General features: G+C 36.1%; 1 protein-coding gene across 2 annotated transcripts in view; it reads right to left on the reverse strand.

Moving 5' to 3' along the window:
- Positions 1-25,241, reverse strand: part of EDIL3 (EGF like repeats and discoidin domains 3) — a 268,921-nt gene that overhangs the window by 89,423 nt on the left and 154,257 nt on the right. For both annotated transcript variants that reach the window (XM_084503482.1, XM_084503481.1), the window contains one exon: positions 15,944-16,057. In XM_084503482.1, coding sequence (XP_084359608.1) covers positions 15,944-16,057 — 114 coding nt within the window. The remainder of the gene's footprint in view (positions 1-15,943; positions 16,058-25,241) is intronic.

Here is a 25,241-nt window from a genome sequence, read left to right on the forward strand (position 1 = left end):
ACCAACTACTTCTAATTTAAAGGCAGTGCATGACATGTGTATGTATATGCACTGAATGATTGCATCATTTCAAAATCTGCCTGTTCCAAAAAAACAAATTTGAAAAAAAAATGCATTCTCTTGAAGTAAGACTGGAAAGACAAGATATAGTTACAATGAAAGTCAATATGCATTTTTTTCTAGCAGGTCTACAATGAAAATCAATGGGATTACAACATCAATGTAATTAGCATTCCTGCAAGCCAGCCTGACAATCAGAATGTTCCCTTGCCTCAACAGAGAAGAGTATGTGCTTTTCAAGTGGCAAATCTCATTTTGCTGCCTAGAGACATTTTTTTTACCCCCTCAGAAGAACAGCGACTGTTCCTAGAAATTACAACATTACTAGTTACAGCATGTATTCATTGAAATTGTTTAAAAACTACTAGTAGTGCTAATATGAATTCTACATTATGATGGAATACACGTTCTACAGAAAGAAGTAAAAATATGGGAATATCCTGCAATATACTGTTGAAGTAAAACACTAAATATGAGCAATAACCACAGTAGAGAACACGAGCTGAATGCAAATGGCTGTTATTTAAATCTGTCTATCCAGAAATGGCAGTTCTCATGGCCTCTAAACTGTTTCCATCTTCTTCTAAAAAACATCTAACTTTTTAATAACTGGAAATTCAGATAACAGCATTTAGATCTTGTTTCTTGAAGCCATTTCATGTAGGTATAACCTTATATTTATGTAAAGCAGCCTGTAGGATCAGGGTTTGAAGCCATGTTAAAAAATACAGAATTAATTTAAAAGGTGAAACAAATTTTATTAGGGTGAAACAAATTCTGAATGATGATTGAAAATCAATCTTTGTATACGCACAGTAAAAGCAATTTTTCATTACTGCCATAGTGTAGTACAATGATATGTGATATTTGGCAATCCAGGAAGTATTCTTAAACAAAAGTGAAACATTTATATATATACATTTTTTCTATATCAAGCTTTTTCCTTAATCACATCTCTTCACCATAAACGTGGCATTATTTCAAAGTATTTATATGAAGAACTAGCTAATCAAACAAAGGAAATATAAGTGCCATAATTCACATGACCAACCTTCAGCCATCTGAAAGTTAGGTATCTACCCCAAACTGGCTGCTTAGACTCTTTCTATGGGACCCAACTGCTGGGTCCTACACCATTCTCTTAAAGAGAAGGCTCAGGGAGTCTTATGCACTTGTATAAATACCTGATCAGTGTGAATAAAGGCAAAGCAGCCAGACTCTCCTCTGCAGTGCCCAGTGAAAGAGGCAATGGGAACAACTTAAAAGGCAGGAAATACCCTCTGAATGCAATTTAACATATTTGTTTGTGTTTTTTTTTTTTTGTTTTATCTGTGAGGATTGTCAAACACTGGAACAGGTTGCTTATATTGGTTTTGTAGCCCCACTTATGGAGATATTAAAAAAAAAAAAAAAAAAAAAAAAAGGTTCAGATGATCCCAGAGATCCCTGACAACCTCAACCTTTATCTGACTCTGTGACTCTGTGGTCCTGAAGGGTAGCTACTCCAGCATATTTTCAGATCCATGTTCTTGGGCTGGTGGTAAGTCCTGTAGATCCACACTACCTCAAAGGGTCTTCTCTTTCTGAGCAGGATTAATCTGAGGTGGTTCTGTTGACTTTGGAGTCTTTTTTTTTTTTTTTTTTTTTTTTTGCAGTAGGGGGATATTTTCCCCTGACTACCTCACTTTATCCCATACTATACAGTGATACATGAAATAATAAATAATTTTGTCATTGATTTAGCACTTTTTCTACTTGGGAGTCATTCAAAAGCAGAACTCTATTTATGCAAATGTGTCTGCTGCCCATATTTTTCTTGGTAAAATTAAGTATGAATATATTTCAGTTTCAGTCTATAACAGTCTGTTACAACGATACCTGGCCTACTAAAATCTGTCTGTTTTCCTGTACCAAATTAAATTTTTGCAGTGAACCACACGGTTAATCAGCATATTTAAGAAAACAGGATTTCCAGTTGTAGGACTTATATCTCACATTTCCAGCTGAAGGTAGAAGCAGTGAAGGAGACTTTTTCATTTTCCAGAGGACTCTGTCTTTTGCATATACATGTACAGACAGACTTTATCTCTAAATGTACACTCTGATGGACTGAAGAAGAGCTGAAATTACTGGAAGCACTCTGGCTTTTTACACAGAATTTACTTCCTTTGCACTTGCACAAATGAAACATATTGTATGAAGGTAATGTGAAGGGTAGTCACATATCTGATTAACTGACTCCTGGCTTGGCTCGGTAGTCATGAGCACTGTGTACCAGTGCAGCTAGAGATAACATAGACACACTAGGTATATTCCTACATACACATTTTTTGAATGTACTGGCCTCCTCTTTTATGTCAAACACATTCTTACTGACATCTAATCTTCTCTCAACTTCATGACAGCTTTTTTTTTTTTTTTTTTTCTTCTCTCACTAGTAGCTGTAGCTTCTTATATCACCTCCTAACACATCACTTTTAAACAATAGCACAGCCTAAGCCCTTTGCAGTCCCTCCCACACAGAAGTAGATTTTCACTTGGAACGAATCCTAAATTGTGCAAGACCTGTGTATGGAGCACTGACTTCTTAAATATTAAAGCTTTGCAGATCTGTAATATGAATATAAAGATCACTGTTGCCCAAAAAGGATGGTATACTACCACAGCCACCTTACTATAAATCTGATCTTGCTAAAAATCTCTAGCTCAAGTGAAGCAGTGCTGTGAATTTCAGCTGTTCAACCTGGACTGAAGTTTGAAGGTTGCTGATGAGTGCAACACAGTGGGGATACAGCTGCAGATCACAAGCTCAATGTCGCACTTTTTAGCTATCGGCTATTTGAATCAATCTTCACCTAATCAAATTGTTTGCTCACTCCATGCAGCTCAAGCATTTTTTCCACAGTCCAATGTTATGATTAGAGTGATATTGAGTAACTTGGTTGTAGCAACTCATGTTAATTGTTGTTCTGTCGACTAATCCCATGGGCAAGACTAAATCAATGTTTTCATTCTCATTGAAAGAATTTAATCAGCACTTTCCTTAGACATAGTAACAGACCACGGGTCCCTCTTTCTAGTACATCACAACACAAGGTGAAAATATAAAATAGAATTTACAAAACCCCATTTATTTCGCACTTCAGTAGACTTGGAGTACTCACAATGACAGTTATTTCAGATTGCTTTTACCTATTACCAGATAAAAAACATAAAACAGGTTTATTACTTATAGGTGACTCCTAACTATGCAATGGAATAGTATATTTTTGACTGGCTCTGGTAAGTTTATGGAGCCATTCAGCTCTGAAATCTGATTAACAGAAAGCATTTATTGCTCTAAGTTTGCTTCTCAGATTTAAAACTACACAAAATGGATTTTCTTGACCTATGAACATTTTTATTATTATTCTGAAGCATGGCTCTAAATGTCACTAGCCAGTCTGGTGGTTGGCACTGAGGTGAAGAATATGATTAATCTTGTTTCATATCTTCACATAAAGTACTGTATGTCAAAGGCAACATCTTTAACAATTTACATCAGTAGCAACTAATGAATGCACAGACACTTCCAGACAAGCAAACTTTCCAGATGATGTTGTATTAAGCTTCAAATCTCTAGGAGCTGACATGAAAATGAAGTGATTACTTATGTTCTATTCAACAGAAGACAGCTTTTCAGACAGTAATGGGAAGAATTGCTACCTATTTGCTGATATGTCCAAAGAGATTAAATGCTTTTTATGCTGATGTAGCATCTCAGCCAACCACGGCACATTATTCTGTTATCGTACTGGTCAATACAGTTCACGTGTATAAGCAATGGCTATCAAAACTAATCAAATATAAAGAAATTAGATGTTATGTTCTACTTCTCAAGAGTGTCTTTACTGCTAAGTGAATATCACATGCTTCTATTACCAAATCCTCTCTCCATAGTTTTATAGTATGGTTGTAAAATCCTGTCTTGGCCTTTACTTGGTCTACATGCTCCCTGCTGAGGAAACAGTGTAAAAATAGTCAGGCAATTGTTAGGTGGCTTGAGAATTTAAAAAGAGGAAGCAAAAACATTCTTGAAGTGCTTTTGTCACCTAATATTCACTTGATTTTTCCAGTGGTAATGTGATTTCATGACTTAGTGTTTTTAGAAATTGTGTCTGGATGAAGAAACTAAATTTATAGACTTTCAGTATAGAGCTACACCAATAAATCAGTGCTTTATTCCCATCCACAAAAAATATCCCTAGGGTGCACTGTGGGAACTACAGACGTGTGAGTCTGCTTTCATATCTTGTAAGTTGCTGAGTCTATAATTGAGAATAAGATCACTAGGTACCTGGTTAAAGGCAATCTGCTGGAAAAGAGCCATCATGACCTCTGTAAACAGCAATCTTGCCTCCCCTGATGGAGTTCTTTAACAGTGGCAATGTGCACTGGGATAAAGGAGATACAATGGAAATAATATACTTGGATTTTCAGAAAGTATTTGAGAAAGTTCCATATCAAAGGCTTTTGCCGGTGAGTGGGGATATGGTCCTTCCATAGACTGAAATCTAATTAAAGAATAGGAAGCAGCTTTTCAGGATGAAATGTCAGCAGTGGGATCCCCTGGTGATCAGTGTTTGCATCAGTTTTACTCATCAGTGGCCTGGATAAAATTGTGAATGGGGAAACTGACAAGTTTGAAGCTACTAAAGTCTCTTGATCAAATGCTACTTTGATGGTGAGCAGCTCCAGAATGGCATAAAAATTTAATGAGTGGTAAAAAGGGTGACAGATGATCCCCAGTGTACACAAATAGAAGATATCACATATAGGAAAACAAACAAACAAGCAAAAAATCAAACCAAACCAAAAAAAAAACCTATGCCTACACAATTCTGAACTCGGAAATTGCCATCACAACTTAAAACAGAGATCTCAGAGTCATCATCAAGAGTTCTCTGTAGTCATTGGCTCAAATTGCATCTACAGCTCCTGCCAAAATAAACTGAAAAAAAAAAATAAAAAAATTAGGCATGGAGAACAAGGCATAGACTATTATTTTACAGGTGTATGAAACTCTGGTGTGACCACATAACATGTACAGTTCTAGCCTCTACATCCCATGAAGATCAAGAGGAAGTACAGAGAACAGCAACTCAAATGATTAAAGGGAAGCAGCAGGTATCTTAGGAAAAAGGTATAAAACCCTAGGACTTTACAAGCTGGAGAAGAAAAGGCTGAGGACAGATATGAGTGAACTTTACAGAAAAATGGGCAAGGTGAATGCAGTGCTGTTCATCACATCCGGAATACAGAAACTAGGAAGTACTCACTGAAATTCACAAGAAATCAGTTTAGCACATATAAAAGAAATTACTTCTCTGCACAGTGGGCAGTGATTTTCTGGAGCCTTCTAGAGGCACACAGAGAACTAACAGGTTCAAAAAGGAATTAGGGAAATTCAGGCATAATAGGATGGTCCAGGGACATACCCTCTGATATTCCTACTGCTGGAACTGTTGGCCTGGAGCAGACATGAGGGCAACAAATGACAGAAAGTTCTCAAACGTACCTTCCCTCCTTAAATAATGTTTTTCACTGCCATTGTCAGGGACTTAACCGTAAGCCAGACAGACCGTTGAACTATCTGACTAAGTATGATGGGTTTTATGTTCTTAAGAAATTAACAATAGAACAGTAGTGAAATTTAGCTAGAAATCCATTATGTCATTCATGTAAATAGACTATTTAAAAATCACTCCCCAGGAAAATACACTACATACATAATGAATAAGTATAACGGTTCAATTAAGAATAGAAACTAGACTTTAAAAAGCTACTCCTTCAGAAGGCATCTCCTTTTAATATAGTTTATAGGCTCTTTACTCAGCATTCTGTAGAAAACCTAATTATCCAATAATTTAATATTATAGAGACATAAAAATGTTTGTTAGTGGACTGCCAAGAACAGGGTTGTATTTCTAAGCTGACAAGCTATGAAACAATATTCCCTTTCCTGTAGTACCCCAGAAGAAATGTGGCCAGTGAAACCACTAGATAGGTATGAAATTTTTGTTGCAGCTGTTTAGAGAAGAGATGGAAGATATTAGAAAACACCATTTACTCACCAAAATCCAATTCTTTTAGCATTTTCTTATTTTCGTAAGTAAAGCATAAATAAATATTTGATTTGTGGATACAATCCTCTCACAAAATGCCTAGACCTTTGAAAACATATAGATTAACTTAGCATTTTTCACTTCTTATGACTAAAGAGAAAAATTTCACAAAATCCTATATCAAATGGCAAAGGGAAAGCTACCTGTCAGCAGTACATAAACCATCACAACTCTGCAATTTCATCTTGATGTGTTAGGTTCTGCTGGCTGAGAAAGAGCAAGGTAACCCCACTGTGCTGAAAATACTAGTATTATGAAATTCCAAATAGACAACAAAGTTACTCAGCAAAATTACAATGTAATTACCACAAACAAGTTGTTTGATTATTTTAACTCAATACCGCATAGATTACACTATCTATCCATAATGACTTCTCAAAAAAAAACCAACAATAACAAAAAACACCAACAAAAAACCAAAGTATTAAAATGTACACATCTCATTTAAATTTGCAATAACCTCTTCATCCTATTTCCTCAGCACCAATGTAAAGAGCCTATAGGACTGCGGAAACATCTTCCTGCCTTTCTTGTGTAAGTTACCCTATGTAACATTTTCCATGACTTGAAATCCCTTTGGATAAATGTGTGCCTTGCAATGTTGGTTGCTGATCAGCTAGCTGAATGGCAGTGGGATTGACAGAGCAGGAGAAATTCTTTGTTCCTCAATTTGTTGTTTTGTAGAAGAGGACCTAACTCAGAACAAAATCCAGAACAAGGAGGAACATGAGCACTTAATTGCAGTAACTTCAGTAGGCATGCATTTGTGTCCAACCACATGAAGAAGGATGAAGTTCAGCCTGCAAAAAGGAGAAGCTTGGATTTAGGGTCTTGCAGGAAGTAAAAGTTTAACTTGACACTGTCTTCTGAAGGTGCTTCACTATGCATAAAAGATGTCAGTTAATCAGAGACCAGAATTTTCTTCTCCCCAGACCTCTTTCTGGACCACAGACCGTGACATCTCTGCTTTCCCAAGTTGAAACACTTTTCTGCATTACTTCCTTCGAGGGTAAACACTGTTGACAGGTGCAGTCTTCACTCTTCTTAGAAACTACACTTTTCCTCAACATTTCAAGTTGGCTAACTTAGGCAGCTTCCCACTCTGTAAACTATTTTGGTGAATTCCTTGGGGTCTGCTTCTCCTTATATGTTACACAGGGGACGAAGGTGATGCAGGGTACATGATGACTAAATGCTAGTAATGAGTAGGATCAAAAACTATTGGTTCAATCTTCAAAGCAATATGCAATTAAAGCTAGAAAGACAGCCTCACACTGACTACATAGGCCACATTTCATTATTAAATTGTATTTTACTTCCAGCAGTTCTATTTGCATGTCTAACACTAAACCATAGCTTATAAAATATATTACATAACTTGTGCCCCATCTTGCCTGCAGAGAACTGGGTCAGACACCCAGCACCAACTTCAGCACAGATGAGAAGGGGCTGAAAGGATTCCATTGAGTGCTTTGGGAAGGAAGGTTAATCCTTGTGGGTTTTCCTGTTGACACTTTTTATCAAGGAAACAACTTCCCATGTCTAAAAATGAATCAAAACCAGCACTCTCTCAAGTGCACTCTCTCATACCTGAAGGAAAAATTAAAGATTAAAATTAAAATGAACTAAAAAGGAGTTTTAGGGATTTCCCATGTGGTCATGATAGTGGTGGTGATGGAATCCAAGAAGACAGTATTCATTACTTCATATTCATAGACTGGAACGACTGGGACAGGAAAGAGGAATGTAGAAGAGGAAGAGATTTCAGCAATCGCAGTAAAATTTGTGTGTAATCTTCTGTATGTAATTTTACTGCTATCGAGAGACAAAAATATTTTCCCCATCAATATATGCTTTTCTCCAGCTTGGATACAATGAATTACAAAATGGTTAATTTTTTTGCTGTGCCTGTATTTCAAAACATGGATCGGTTAAAATGGATTGAATAAAAATAGGAACATAGGTATTATAAAATTAGGTTTTAGTAACAGGTGCACAGACTGGGACAGATATTATCAGAACAGCAATACATTACAAATATTACAATATAAGTAATACAGACTACATATACTGAAGCTGATCTTCATTGAAGGTATGCAGTGTTGCCATCAACTGCACAGATTTTCCAACAAAGGAAAATCATATTTATGGAGGAGCGCTATCAAACAGATTTTGCTGGATCACTAATGGATATTAATCTGTCCATCTGTAAAAGTTTCACATCATTTCTTGTCTGTAAACAGATTTTCTAAGTAACTACACCAAACCAAAAGCCAGCTAAATTACATTTAGCATTAATACTAGAAAACAATTATTGATACCAAGGAAAAGCGTTTGAACTAAAATTAATTCCATCAGCTTTTCTCTGCAAAGAAATAATCCTGTATGCTACTTGTGAATTTCGAAATCTTTAATTCCACTTTGATTCTGAAACTCACTTGCACCCTTCTGAGCCTCAATTAACATGCAGCAGAAAGACTCCAAGCCTTTTTCCCTCAGGGTTATGTTGCTGCAATTTTATTTTATTTTTTTTTCATGCCAGTGACAGCAGTAAGTAATGCTGCGGTGGCTGATCCTCCAAGCTGCAGGGGTGCATCCATCTGGGGCAGCTCTCAGGCTGAAGGCCACTGCTCATGGTGTGGTCTGCAGCCACAGAAGCAAGACATTTGCCTCTCTTCTGACAGGCAGTGATTGACTGCTATTCCCCAGCAGACCCCACACCAAGTTGTGATGAACTACACACTGGTTTTCCTTTTAACACAACTAACGATGAGATGCTGGAGACATTCTGAATTTCTTCTCTTGTAAGCCCTTGAATCATCTGATGGAACAAGCATGGTGGTGGCCAGGGACTAAAATAGATGTAACCTACTAGCATCGCTCATTCCCCTCCCACATATCTTACATATCACTGCACCAGTCCCTGGAACAGGAGCTTTGCTGGACTCTCCGTCTGTCCAAAGCAGCAGGAGCTGTGAATCTTGCCTCAGTGGGAAGTTGATCACTGAGCATATTACATTTCCTTCTCCTTCTGAAAACTGCAGGTGGGAGCTGTGCTGAGCCTGGAGATTTTATTTCATTTAGGGCTCGTGTACCCATGTTTTGTTCTGGTTTCTCTTCAGTTAATGTGGATTTTCATCTTTCACAGCTTGGTTGAAATTTGAAGTCCAAATGAATCTCCAGAACATGAAACAACTTCCAAGCTTCCAACTTTTGCCAAGTTTATATGATATTCGCTTGTATCCAGCCTTGTGTCCCATACATTAACCATTGTAAACCTCAAAGCAGTTTCATTATGAGGGTTTGCATGGCTCTAAAAATGATTTACTCTCATTGCTCATTTCTGTGTCCACCAAGGGGGAGCAACATACCATATCAGTCTGACTCAGATCTCAAGCCACCCTCCATGATGAATCAATTTTGGAATAAATCACTTATGCATTATAAATAATAAGCCTTGAAATAAGGTATTTTTTCCTACTGAGCTTGTATCTGAAACAGCTAAAACGGTTCTGTGATGTGGCTGTTGGGAACTTGAGCCCACTGCAGCTATGAATTGTTCTTTCCATATATTTATAATCATTGGTGCTGTTAATGAAGGCATTTTTATACAAATTTAAGGAATTATTTTTTTGGTCATAATAACTTGCTTCTTCTGGCTTTTATTTCCTTTTACTGTACCACTTCCATACCTGCAAATTATTTCACTTGGGTAAAAGTAGAATGTACATTATTGACCAGGGACTTAAGTAGCCTATAAAGGCTACTTTGAAAATAATGTTATGCTGCAATTTTACTTTTAAGGCTTAGAAATGCTGAAATACACATTCGCATAGACTTTGCCACACATAAAAATGCACATAAAAGTTCCTCCTACACAAGAACAGAGGATATTTTCATAAGTATTTTATCTTCCCTACTTTTTGTGAATGTCAGTAATACAGAACATTACAGAAAAGGGTAGTAGCATCTCCCCCTTAGGCTGTAGAAGCAGACAGGTCGAAGACAGGTAGGAGAAGGAACCCCAGAGCAACCTTCCTACTTCCTTACAGAGGGTAACTGTGTGTCCCCAGGAGTCAGGAAATACATAACGCCTGACCAAAGCAGATCAGCAGATTTAAGTAAGGAAATGTGGCGATAAAGTCTCCACAGCAAGTTGGTTCAAGCTAAAATGAGATGTCACAAAGTCAAGCTGTAGCTGCCTGAAAATGGGGTTGACGAGTTTTTGACATGGCCCAAAAGCTTGTACTGCACTGTGTGACTCATGTAGCAAGGAGATGATTAAATGGGTAAAATACACCTGTTGGGTCCGAAGGGATTGTCTGAATATCTTACAATGAGTTTCTGTTGGGTGTCTGAGAAAAGATTGTGTCTGCTACTGCCTAATCAAAATTAGATATTAAGAAATGAATTTTCAAAGTGGGACATTGCTGTGTAGTACAACGGCAGCAAGATGAAAATGCACCCAGAGGCATAGGGATGAGTATTTTATTTCAATATCAAATACTGAGAGTTCAGTCTCATTTTCCCATTGTGCTGAAAGGAAGAACTACCATTCTGATCTGCTGAGCCTAATTTTGCACACCTCTGCATCTTATATGAGATGTCTGGACAAAGAGCAGCAGAAGGGCCAGCCCTTGCTTTGTTGTTTGAAGACTCAATATTAGATGTGTTAAAAGGATTGATTAATATTTCTCACTAGGTCATTGAAATGCCTGGGAGAACATTTCATTTTCAACAATGCTTTCTGTCATTTCTATAACTTTTTCTGCCTCTCTGCACTTTCATACCAATATACTACACAGAAACGCCAGCTAGACCGTATTCCCAGCCTCAGCAAACCTCATTAGTTTCAGCCAGAGATTCAAGAGGGTTTTTGTGCAACGCAAATACAGAAATTATGTTCCGTCCATGATAAACTGACATAGTTAAGAATAAAAAGCACCACCCTTACTTCTGATGCATTTAGCCTGTCTTTCAGCACGTATTTAACCTCTTAAATAGTTCCTGATTTTGTTCATAAATAGTAAAAAGTTCAAAATAGGACATGAAGAAATACCTAGACTGAGTTGAATTACATGGGCTAAAATCACATTTAACAGGTGAAAGTTTTCCCTTTGCAGCTTCAAAATGTATTTCTAATATGTTTCTTTTAAAAGATCTTTACGTAATCCTAGGAGGACATAAATCAAGTATTAGTGTTAATTTTATATTAAATTGAAACAGTTCTTTTAGGCACAGAAATTCTTCCATTCTTACATTTTTGTAAGACTAACCACACATTATTCCCTAAACTAGCAAGGACATTGTATGAATGATAAGTTATCCACCTTGCATACAATTTAAAAAGTAGATTGTTTTTTTCTAAGGGTAACGCATGTCCACACGTACACAAACACATATAATCTCCTTAATTTTTCCACACACCAAGTCCTGAACTTATCCAAATAATGACAAACAGGAATAGATATATTTACCAATTATTTATTTATTTATTTTTGTAGTATCCTTGGCAAACGAGCTGAAAATTCTAGCCTACAAATATGAACTTTGAAGAGAAATAAGAGAAATACAAGAACTACAATGCATTCTTGTCTTTGCCTTAAACATGAACTAAAATATGTATTCTTTTGATTAGGCTGATGAATATTTTCAGCTGGTTTTAAGTCTTGATTTTATGCTCAGGCTCTGACCTATGACATGCCTTTGTACTAGTTTAGTGTTTGTGGGGCCATGCAGTTCATCTGATTAAGGAATTGCTCTTATTCATTAATTACCTTTTCAAATTTCCTGGGTCAGTTTTTGCTGGGACAACAACGCAAACAGATAACATGGCAGCTCAGAAAAAGCAGCCATGAAAGAAGCAAGACAGGCAAAGAAGCAGTGAAGCAAGGCTGCTTTAGGCAGCAGCCTGGCTGGTTTATGTCAGTTTTCATGGAATTGCTACTTTGCAGTATGATGCAATAAAAAACAGGGTAGAATATTTTTGTTCCATTTCCTTCTAAGTATTGAAAATCTGCTTAGAAATTTCTGGAATTAAAAAGTAATTAAAAGAGCTTGCCTATTTAATGAATTGGATAAGAGAGCAACAGGAAATCTTGATTCAGTTGAAAGTCATAAAGTATAGGTCATCTAGAAATTATCCAAGGTCATCTAGTCTAGGAGTGTAAGGCTGCATGCAAGCAGAAGTCTTGAAAGCTTCTTTCTGTCTGGATTTGCCAGGTGTTTAGGTAATTTTTCAGTATGGAAGACACTGAAAAAAGGTACATTTTCATTTAAATAAAAAATTGTTACTTTTATTTCCATGGAGATTAATGCAGAAGATGATTGAGTGTAATATTAACATCAGTGTACTAAAACATAAAACACAGGAAAATGTTGTGAAGGTACACTGCTGAGCAGGTTTTGTGACATGTTATATAAATTAAATTGGAGCACTTCATTTGAATTTAGTCTTCCTACACATGGGCATGTTGAATACATAGAAAAGGAGGTGAAGGATCTACAGTATACGTCACAAATATTTATAGTGACTAATTTAATCTATATCTTTAAAGAAAAAGCATGAGAAAAATTGCCACGTGTTTTAATGGCAGTAATGCTTGGCAATCAGGAAAATATATCTCCAAAAGTACAATGGTGAAATTGTGATGTGTCCACCTTAGAAGTACCGTCTCCTAGATAAAAACTGAACACAAAATTACCTGTAGAACTACTCACAAATTATTGCAATTCACAATCCATGTTGCTCATGGGAGATTTAAACAGTACAGAGTCATACTAAATAATGCAAACAGCCTGACATCAATGAAAGTGGCTCCCTGTTGCCTGCAAGAGAATTTTGTGATCCAGAAAGTAAAATATTCAGGCCCAGGATAATCTGTCTTGGAACTAGTAGTTATTTACAAAGGCACAAGAATAAGGAAAACTGTAAAGGAGGTAATCATCATTGATAGCCTGCAGTCAGCACAGAAGCAAGAAATAGGTTCAGAGACTACAAGAACAGAAGGAGATGCAGCCGTAACAATGAACATGCTGAGGCCTTAAGAAATCTGGAAAGTAACGTGCAATTAATATTATTTAGCTTTTACCTCCAGAGGATGCAGAAAGGTTCTATCTTTCTGTTCTGTGGTTACTAGACATCTACAGGCAAACTTTGTAAATACCAGATGCTCAGTAAAGGTTCTCTAACAGGCTGATAAGCTCATTCCTGAACAATTGAATATTTTTGAAGCCATAGGTGCTCTTGTATTCCACATCACTGATTGTGCCTCCTCCTGTGCTTTGCAGCAATGAGAAAAAGCTGTTTTTAACATCACTTATGACTGAATGGCTAAAGACAGCAATAGCTAATAGAGAAGAATGAAAACTGAATTTAAACCTCTCCAGAAACAAAGCAAAAAAAAAAAAAATCAAAAACAAAACAAAAAACAAACAAACAAAAAACAACAAACAACCTGAGAGGTCAGACCAGCACTTTATAATCAGAAGGACAGGTAAACAAAAACTAAAAAAGGCCACAGAGAAGCAGAAGCACTATTGGAGTGTGAAGGACATCAGCTTGCCAGGTGATACCTTCTTGTCTTCTGAGAACTTTACTCCATGGCTAAGCACCTAGAAACCAACTCCAAACCAAATCCTCTCCAGAAGGAGACACAGGATATGTCACAGGGTCAAGGTGGTCCAAATATAGTTCATGCTTTCAAGCTCATCGCAGATTTTAGTGCTATGGCAGCACTCAGATCCAACCAAGCCTTTCCCTCGTACTTCAGCGGCACTAGCTGTTAGGGGAGGCTTTTGTGATTAGTCAGAAAGATTTGGGGTGAGTGTACCATGGCACTCACAGAATCTGGTTGTAATATAACCATTGTCTCACATCTGAAGAGTGCTACACATCAACCAAAACAGAAGGGAATTAAGAGACTAGCTAAGAGAAATGTTGTGGATTTAAAAGAATAATAAAATGACAAAAAATTTAGTTGAAGCACTAGGAATAACGTCAAACTACTGCAAGGTGATGAGTAATATAACAGGTCAGTATTACAAAGCATTGGTATTTAGGATATACAATCTATTGTACTATTTAAAATGCATCCTAGAGAATAGGCTTGCAATGACAAGAAAGCTGACTGCATGGTATGTTTCTCTATTTTTTCTTCTCTGTCTAGGATACGTTACATATTCTGTGATGTGGATTAGCAATTCTTGAGCTTTTTGAGGTAATTCTGAGACAGCAATCAGTCATTTACATAATTAGTGTAACAGTATTTAATTGTATGATTACTGTAAATATGTGTAATACTCTAATGGTGTAATTAGAATGTGTAATTACTACCTGTAATTACATAATTAGGTGTAATGGCATAACTAAACTTCTCATGAAAAAAGTGGATATTTACGACACCATCTATAGGAACTGCTATACTGCAGAATAATATTGCTGGCATAAAAAAGGAGAGTTACCGATTTAATGCTACCTGTGCTGAAGCTAGCTCAAAAGCATATGAGTACTAAAAGTTTGTGAACTATGCCAAAGAAGTAGAAGAATATGGTTAGTTTCCTGAACAAGGGTAGTTCAGAGATCTCCAGTCAATACAAACATTATTCCCATTGTTAATCGTTTGTTATTTATTTACAGCTCTTCATACACTGAGCTGAATAATGTACATATGAATATACTGAATATATATGAATATAGATGAATAAAAATGGTATAACTGGAGTATTTTAATATCTATGTTTTTATAAAACGTATTTATAAAACATAAAAGTATTCTATAAATACTGATTTAAGTAAGATATTACTTGTACCTTAACTCTTTATAATCTTTATAAAATCTGTCTGATCTTATTTTGGTTTTTAGAATTACCCAGACTTTCAGAATTGGATCTTTATAGTGAGCTCATAATCAACATTATTCATAAAAGCACAGGCAGCTCTTCCCAGGACAGCTCCTAGATTAACTCCACTAGTGAATTCTCTGTAAACCAGTGGTCCATCTCCCACCTGGCTACTTTTATTTTCCCTTCAGGTCTCTACCTTGCTTGCCTTACAGTTGTTTTATGCATGATCCTCAATTAAAACAAGAGCCAGAGTCAAAAAACAACAACAAAAGCAGTCGTTTTCCTTCCACAGAATGGGTAGACAATCCGTGGTACACCTTGCCACAGGGTATTATGGGTTTTTAGGTGAATTCAAAAGAGGTTAAATAAATGCTTGGAGAACAAGCCTCTGAGGGCCATTCTTCCAGGTACCAAATCAATTGAGCAGGCCCAGGCTTAGGCTCAGGAATTGCCCTGAGCTGAAAACAGTCAGATGATGCAGACACATCAGAAGTATTGTATTTCTATGCCCTGCTCTTACAGTTGTTGGTATTTGCTAATAACTACTGTTGAAGATATGATACTTGGATAGATTGAACCCTTAGTGTGATTCAGTTTTTATATTTTTCTTTACACTACAGACACGTTTTCATTTCACTCTTACTTAATAATTTTACCACGCAAATGTTTCCATCATATCTGATACTTTACTTCAATGCCCGGCTGATTTGATCTTTAAATTTCCCCCATTCAGAAAAGAATAACATGATTCTTTTAAGCACTATGTATTTGTAGACTAGTTAAATATTTCTACAGTATTCTGTAGTTGTTTCTGTCAAAGAAAATAATAACATTTTTTTTTTGAAAAAGAGATGTAAACCTATGGCAATACTTACTCTGTTGGCAGTTTCTCCCCATAAATTCACCTGGACATTCACAGGAATAGTTGGCAACAAGATCTGTACAGATTCCACCATTCTTGCAGGGTTCAGCTTCACATTCATTTATATCTGCAGGAAGCATACAAGATAACATCAGGATTAGCAATAAATAAATAAATAAATAAATAAAATAAAAGCAATAAACACATATTTTAAAGCAGTAAATCACAAGGTATTTATACACCAACATTGTAAGACATACATTTATTCTTTTGCCCAGAAAAAGTATATGATTAAACAGGGCAAGTTTCAGGAAAAAAATCAAAGCAGTCTCTCATAAATTTTGCTATTTTCATATCCCTACAGAAGTTTTACTCTGTCCCATCACACAGCAGAATTGAATTTTTTGCTCAGTGATTTGCATTATAGCTTCTAGAGGACATCAGAGCTACAAGTCACAGCTTGGCCTTAAATACGCAAATTCAATTAGTCTTAACAGAGTACTCATTAGTGACACTTGCAACTTCAAGAAATGCATCTCCTTCCTTATCAACAGATGCCATTTGAGAATGTCTCTCAGTTAATCTTAATTCATTAAACATCTAATTGACAAGGTTGTTTAATTGTCAAAAAATTTCCCTTCTGTGCATGCCTTAGTGAGCAAATTGAAACTAATGGCTTGATCTAGAAGCTTGAAAATTTTATGAAATTCAAGATAGAAGCATGATCAATTTCATCTGAATTTCCTTTTTTTTTGGTATGTATCAAATTCTGCAAGAATAGTCCTCTGTGTTTTTCAATGTGGTAAGTTTCAAATATAATATCGGGTTCTTTTTCTAAAGTGCAATATTATTTTTTCAGTCATCACAAATAGACACATGAAAGATAATGATATCTCATAGTTAGAATTCTCTGTATGTTTATCTTTAATCTATATAGACTGAAAACATATGGATTTTATACAGTATTGTCTCAAAGAACTGTATCAATGCATATAATTAATTGGTTGCATTAGACAATGTAAACAGCAAACAAGAAAGCAATCTTTAGTTTGTGATGTAATTCCACTTCACTTTTGCTTAAGTACATGTTCATTTTGGATGCAGCTGATAATAAAGTGAACAGGTGTATAGCACAGAAATATATTAAAATAAGAAGATACTTAACAGAGATAAATTAGAAGCATTAGCTGATGGGCCAAATGGCCTATGAATTGAACTAATACTGTCCTGTTGAATCTGTTTCTGTCTCCAAAATGTAAAACTGGTTTGGACTGGCATATACAAACTAACGAGGATCCTATGCCACTTCCTAAGTCCAATGTGATAAGACTTATGCAGAGGAGGCAGAATGCAGCTTTGTCAACAAAGTTGCTTGATTTCTGGTAGTTGAATGCGTAGCTTTTGTAGTTTCATTTGACATCGTATGTTTACTAGAAATCTAAGTACAAAAAAAAAAAAACATAGTGGTTTAATACACAAGTCTTCCATAGATATGAATTTTGTGATGCCTATGGGTAAGTCTTTATCTCCAGTCTTTTCTGCAACTTTAAAAGCTGAGTTATCTGTCAGGTTGGAAGATTTGCTACAAATGAAACAAGTGACTCTTTCAAGTACTCTTGTAGAATGAATTAAGCTGGGCTACTGTATGTACCAATACTATTTTTTTTTTAGTGCACAATACACAAAGATAGAAATGTACAAGCTTTTGAGCTTCTTCACTTAGTCATTCTGCCCCCTTCCTCCTGCCCCCTCCCAACTTTTGAACTCTTTGAACATTTGTTCCACATACCCAGAGTGGTATATGTGCTATTTTAGTGAGATGCAAGTTGGTAAAATCAAAATCTGTTTTTACTAGAATGCTCCATGGACATATCCTTTTTTTTAAGGGTGATTTTATGGCAAAATTAAACTTTCTGCCTTTGTGGTTCCAGATATAAGAAATTCAGGAAGAAAAGCTACTGCAAGCATTTCTTTATCTGAAAGCAGATAAAGAAATCCTGTACGATTTTAAAAGTTTATAATATTTATTATGTACAGCAGTGTAATTAATTGATGTTCTGCACATATGTAAATTTGTACAGATTCTAGTGATTTCCTTAATGTACATTACCAAGAAATGAAATAGATTACATATGACCCAAAGCACAAGAGCAGTACAGGTATCTGAATGCAGGAACAATGCATTTTAAACAAATAATTGATACGGTTGCCTTACAACTACTTGCTTGTTTTACACTAAACCGTAATTTGAATAATGACACATTATTCAATGGGCATCACAATGCCCAAACTATGGTGAGAAGGCACCTTTTTCAAGCAATATATTTAAAACATTTTGTGAGCTATTTCTTTTCATGAAGTGATGGTCTATTCATATTTTGCTGTGAAGGTATGCGAGATGAAGATTTTTCCTATATTTTTAAATATAAATTTATACACACACACACAAACACACACACACATATATATGTATAATGGAAATTTCCCAAGCAAATCTTTGCCTTATTTCTGACGAGGAAGCATGATTTTAGAATATGAAGAAAAAATCAAAGACAGATCCATAGTATTGATGCAAATGGTTATTTCTCACCAATTTCTCATATATAAGAGACAGTCATATCTTCTTGGAAACTTTCCAGCAGGGAGGTGTCTTAGTTCTTATATGGAGTTTCATGGAAGTGTTAAAGCTGAGGTTTAACATTAACTTCCATATTCTACCTCAAACTGAATGCAACTTTAATGAAAGAGTTTTAAATAAAAGCTGTTTGTCTGAGTTTTTAGTCAGAAGATAGTAATGGAACACTTTTAAAATGCAGTAGTGCAAAGTGTTTAGCTTGTGGCAGGCCCCCATCTTAGCTACTACTGTTTCCTGCCATTCATCATCCACATCCCCTTCTTTGCTTTCGTTCACCCCATTACTACAGCAGAATAGCTCATTTCATCTGTATCATGCTGTCCTGTAAAAACAATTTACATTCTTTTTTTCTTGCTAGGCACAATGTAATGGCAGTATTCAGAGAAGACTCAGCTGTCTCCCATTCAATCACCTAAAGCACATGACAACCAGCAAACACCACCCATTGATCAGAAAAGCTAAAAAAAAAAATAAAATAAAAAATTCTAGCTCAGTCATGTTCTAGCAGCCATGGAAAGCAGTCTGTAAATGTTAAAAAAGCAGGGATGTACCTTTCAACTTGTCTGATCGAATGACCTGTGAATGCTGAGTGTGTATGAAGAGGAAAGATCACAGAAACTCATCAAATTCATGTGCTCTTGCTGTTGCCTCTTCTGCCCTTGCTCTCAGAGATGATACTGGGTTAGAAGGATGTGATGGTTTTTAGCTGGGATAGCATTAATTTTCTTTGTAGAGGCTTGTATGAAGCTGTAATTTGTATTTTTGATGAAAACAGTGCTGATAACACACCAATGCTTTTAGTTGTCACAGAGCAGTGCTCATGAAGGGCAAAGGCCTTTCCACAGCTGCTCGTGCTGCCCCACCAGCGAGGAGTCTGGGGGTGCAAAGGAGCTCGGAGGGGACACAGTCAATACAGCAGCAAAAGGGATGTCCCTTACCATGTAGCAACATGCTCAGTAAAAGCAGTGGAAAAGAAAGACGGATGTGTGTGTACATTCAGAGTGATGACATTTGCCTTCCCAAGAAACTCTTAGGTGTGATGTGATGAGCCCTGCTTTCCTGGAAGTAGCTGAACACCTGCCTGCTGATGGGAAGCAGTGAATGAATTCCTTGTTTTGCTTTGCTTGCATGTGCAGCTTTTAATTTACCTAGAAAAATGTCTTCATCTCAGCCTATGAGTTCTCACACTTTTACTTTTCTGATTTCCTCCCCCATTCCACCTGGGGAGAGTGAACGAGAACTGTGTGGCACTTAGCTGCCATACAGTGTCACCTGGAGTACTATGTCCAACATTGGGCCCCCCAGTACAAGAGGCACAGAGACATTTTGGAGGCAGTACACTGGAGAAAGTCCGTTCAAGAGCCATCAAGGTGATGAAGGGACTGGAACTGTCTCCTGCATGGAAAGGCTGAGAGAACTGGGACTATTTAGCCTAGAGAAGCTTATGGGTTTGGGGAAGGTGAAAGGGAATGGAATTCATCAATGTACTTGAAGAGAGGGTGCAAAAATGGAGCCAGGCTCTTGTCAGTAGTGCCCAGTGCCAGGACAAGAGGCAGTGGGCACAAGCTGGAGCACAGGAGGTTCCCCTGAGCACCAGGAACACTTCTATGCTGTGCGTGTGGCTGAGCACTAGCACAGGCTGCCCAGAGGCTATGGGGTTTCCTTCTTGGGGATCTCCAAAAACCACCTGAACGTGGGCCTAGGCACCCTGCTCTGGGTGGCCTTGCTGCAGCATGGGTGGGACCAGATGAGCTCCTGATGGCCCTTCCCCCCTCGGCAATTTGGTGATTCTGTGGTAACCTTCATGTTGCTATGATCATAAATGCAGGGGCAGACCTTCAGCTAAATGTGGAGGCTAGTTTCATTTCTTTGAACTAGCAAAATTTCAGACTTTTATTCTAAAATTAATGATGGTTACTGATCTCTGAGCTTCTTTTTAATCACCCGTGTCGTACTAGTTGTTGCCTATAAAAATATCGCATACTGCACTAATAAAAATTCATGGGGTTCTTAGCTGAATTTCTGTCTATTAAAGAGGAAGTAGAGAAGGAACAGAGTGGTGTGCTAGAAATAAAACCTGCCAAGGGAAATGACCAAAGAACAGGCCTGCTCAGTTCTAAATTAAATTCTTTATATGTATTTATAAAATTTAACAAGATACTTCAGCTCCCTATTTGCCTTTTTAAGCAAAGCCCATTAACCTTCCATTTTCAGCAGGTTATTCATCATCTTAATACAGGCTAACATATTCATGGAAGAAAAATACCAAGGTCACTGTGAACTGAAAAACATTAAGTGAACATATGAACTATCTTCTACTTGCTGAAATAAAGGTAGTAATTTATCCTCTTAAAAGCTTTTCTATGTAAAGATAATATCTTCTCAAGATATTTATTTTCTTTCTAGTTTGTCATTCATATTGCAATATATATAGAAAAATGCACAACTTTCTAGCATATTTCATTTTGCCTGTGAATGATGTAGAAAACAGATTGAACCTTAGATATCAGATATTTTTGAAGCAATCTTCGTATTCTATCCCTATGGAGCAATTAGCTATGATCAGTGTGGAAAAATGAAGTCTTCTATTATTATAGTTGTTACTTGGATCCTACAATGATTTTATTTCAGTAATTTGAGAAACTTCAGTCCCATCAGTTCAAACAAATATGTCATATTTGACAAATGAGGAAAGACAAGCTCATTCTACTATCGTGTTTGATAAAAGAACAGACCTTTAGCTGGAAAGATAGTAAACTGAACCATGAAAACTGAACCAGAAAAGAGCTGAAGTTCTACAGAATTATTTAATTTACCATTCATTATTTCATTTGACTGAATGTGCAGATGTAGCATACTTAATTAAAAGTGGTTTCTGAGAACTGCAGTTGGATTTTGTTCAAATTGCTAGATGTGCCAATTATGATACTAAACTTTACACTGGCTTAAGTGTTTCTTTTTTCCTGAAATACAAATATTTCCTCTTAAACTTTGATATATTTTCCTAAGGAGATTGAAATAGCAATTTTAAACGCCTGAGTTTCTGGAGTAGTTGCTCCAGAAACTTTTTTTGTTCCAGACTTTTAAACAAACTGTCTATATGTTGTCAGATACAAATTCTTGACTGACAATGCAATTGATTTACCTCCACTGGCAGAGTGTGCTTTATGTGCAAGTTAAGCACACACAAGGTGAAACCACTGTAGTTTACTCATGAGTTTACTCATTGAGATTAGGTTTAAAGTCAGGCCATACATTAAAGTTTAGTTCATTTTTTTTTTTACATACAGTAAAGTTTAGTTATGTTATGCATTCTAGTAACTAAAACACAGATACTTGGCTGCTACCACAGAATTCAGTTCCTTGGGGAGGGACCTAGTAAGTCTGCTAAATGCTGAGTGAAATGGGCTCCTAAAGAGGCTCAAACACCAGCATGGGAAAAGTCAATATTTCTAAATTGTGTCCAGGTTAGCTTAAAAAGCAAAGCAAACAAACAAAAAACAAATCATATCAAAACAAACAAAAAACCTTCCCCAAGATTTCTCTTCTAAAGACAGATTTTGAAATTGACTAGGATGCAGGAACAAAGAAACAGCGACCATTTTTTGAAAACAGATTGTTGCTTGAATAATAGCTTGAAGACAGTTGATTAGGAAGTAAAGGCTACATTCATGTTTCTCTGTATCCTGCAGATGATTAAATTTACATTTCCTAGACTCAAACCACAACTACAAAGCTATCATGCATGCTTCTATTTGAGGCACAGTCACCACCCAACCTGAACAGAACTATGTGGTCAGAAACTGGGCAAATAGGAGACTGGTTGACTCTATTACATATTGATTTGGAGAATCACTATGCAGCAGAGTTCTGGGTTTTCATCCTTGTTTGCTGCATTATATTTGCTGGATAAGCAAACTCTATTTAATAAAACATGAGTAAAAAGAGAAATTGTACTAGCCAACATAGCTAAAAATATATATTCCATATTTTGGACTTTAACTGCTAAACACAACCACATGTGCTTTCCTAAAAAAAGTCAAAGAAAATGTGCATTTTAGTCATGTAACTGACATAATCAAATGTTTAGCTATTACTTCTAGTAATTTGAGTTCTTTTGCAAGTTACGTGAAATCAACCTGACTTTTTGTGGTGAAGGGACCAATAAGCTTGATCAGTTGTTTTTGCCAACACAGCTTGCTTCTTGGCTGTAAACGCACACCAGTTGATGTTCCCATCTCCTAGCCCAAAATCCTAGTTCCTGCCACCTGAGCCCTTATTTTTGATCCAGGCCTACCTCTTCCAGTACAGACTTCCTGAAGTTCCCTCCTGCCAACAGAAATTCTTTCTTTACTCTTTGATTTCATACTTATTCTGGCTTCCCTATCACATGTCAGCTCATCTTGGATCAAACTTGTATTTTAATCAGTCTTCTAGTTTCATTAAAAAAAAAAAAAGGCCCATCTTAGCTACAGTGTCATGATTCAAGCTTCCACACGAAGCCAACTTGGTCCTTGTTAGGGGGCATTCATTAGGGGGCATAGCCCAGTTGTGCCTCAGTAAAACTGCAAATTTTTTTTCCATTGTGAAGTCAATTCAATATATAGAAAACAGAAGATCAATTATATAACCTCTGCTATAACCTGGCTTCTGTGAAGAACCACAACTATAAAATGATAAAGATCATGCTACAATATGAGAAGCTTAAAAGAACCAACCAACCAACCAACCAACCAACCAACAAACCTATTTTTTTTTCTTAATAACAAAGAGAAAAATTACAAACTTCACTGGTTGAGTTCTATTCCAAGATAAAAGTTTTTCTAAATAACACTGTTCTCTGCAAGTTCCCAGACGTAAATACGTTTGAGAATGTATATGTAAATATATTTACATTTGGAAACTTGTAGAGAAACACAGTATGGAATAATTATCTTTTACCTGGACCTCAGTCTGAGCTTTTCTTAGAGTTACTTGATGACTCTTGACAGATTTTTTAAAAGCATTCTCCATATACATTTTTTGGTTTGTTTCTTGCATATTGGTCTTGAAAGACTTAATTACATGCGTAAGTGCTATAAGACCAAAAAAAAAAAAAAAAAAAAGTGGATGATCTTGCTTGCAGAACTTTGTAGTAGCTTGATGTTTAAACATTAGGATTTTAGGATTCAAACACTCAGACTTCTCATTACTATTTTCATAACAAATACTGTGAAAGTCGTATTATGTACTCTTTCTTATTATTCCAGATTTGTAATAATTTCTACAAGTGCCAACTTTTTTGATGTATTACATGGTGAAGCTGCATAGAAATGAATAAAATACTACCAGTTTTGTTTGGCAAAGAATCTGATTCAAAAAATAATTTACTATGACCACCTTAACAGAGAGCTGCTTAGTTAAATCACGCAAAAGAAAGAACATGTCTAACTTAAAAGTAGTAAACTATTTTTTTATTTTTGGTAAAAATATGTTTGGTTATTTTTTAACTTTTGGTAAAACATTTACACTCAAAAAATATCACTTAAATGTTTTTTCTCATGCTCCTGTGGTTTATTAAACCAATCTTAAATTGTAGAGGTACTTTTTTTTTTTTTTTTCTATAAAGCTAGAAACTTAAAAAAAAAGAAAAAAAAAAAAAGATGTACTTAAAGATTCAGTGAGCATCAACAAAAACTTTGGTTGGATCACCTCCAACTTTTGGTCAAAAGATACTGAAGAGTAAGAAATTAATACCACAATAACAGTTTTATTGTCAATTGTAGCAGTAAGGTTTCTAACCTGTTTCTGAGGAAGTGTTTGGCTGTAAACAAAAAATGAACTATATCTTCAACTATAACAATAGCTTGATTTAATGAGAATAATACAAAACCAAACACTAGTAAATTACAAGTACAACCCTGAGTTACACGTTTAAAAAAATAGAGTACCTTCCCATGAAATTTCTGAATTTTATACACAGTATTAAATCTGAACTAGATGTATTCAATCCATGTTCATCACAGAACAGACATCTGTTAAAATTTAGTGGTTTGATTGCTTTCTGAAAGATAGTTTCCTGACCACAGAAGGCTCTGAAAACCCTGTGCCAAATAACCTGCAGGAAACTTCAACTGTAATGTCATACTGAAGTGATTCACTGTTCAGATACCCTTATTATCTGATCTTCAAAAAGAGCAGAAAACACCATTATGCTTGAGAACAAAAAAAATACTAGCCTCTTGCTCCCCACCCTTAAAGGCAAAACATTACGTTATCCCTACAGTTTTCCTTCTCCTGCAAGTATTTGATATGACATATTATGGCAAATGTCCTCCAGAACAATCCATCACAGATCTCCTAATTAGGATTTTTCCTGAACTATCCAGTGTAATATACAATATATAGTATCGTATCATTCTACTAAAGAGAATAAGCCATGTAAGAAGCTTAGACCTAAGTTTTGTTCTGAACTCAAAGGAGATACCACACATAGGGAGGCCAAAGAAGTAAAAATAAAGTCTAGATATGTCAGAATTTTTGGCTTGACTATATAAGGAACTTTGAGATAAACTTGTAACCAACAATGTATATTAAGGTCTCATCATATAACAAAAACAATTTTGGGAAGAGTTTCATTGTTAACATCTACGGTTCTGTCAGAAACTGCCTCTTAAGCATTCTCCTAATATAATGG

The sequence above is a fragment of the Aythya ferina genome (genome assembly GCF_964211825.1).
Source record: "Aythya ferina genome assembly, chromosome: Z".
NCBI classification, from domain to species: domain Eukaryota; kingdom Metazoa; phylum Chordata; class Aves; order Anseriformes; family Anatidae; genus Aythya; species Aythya ferina.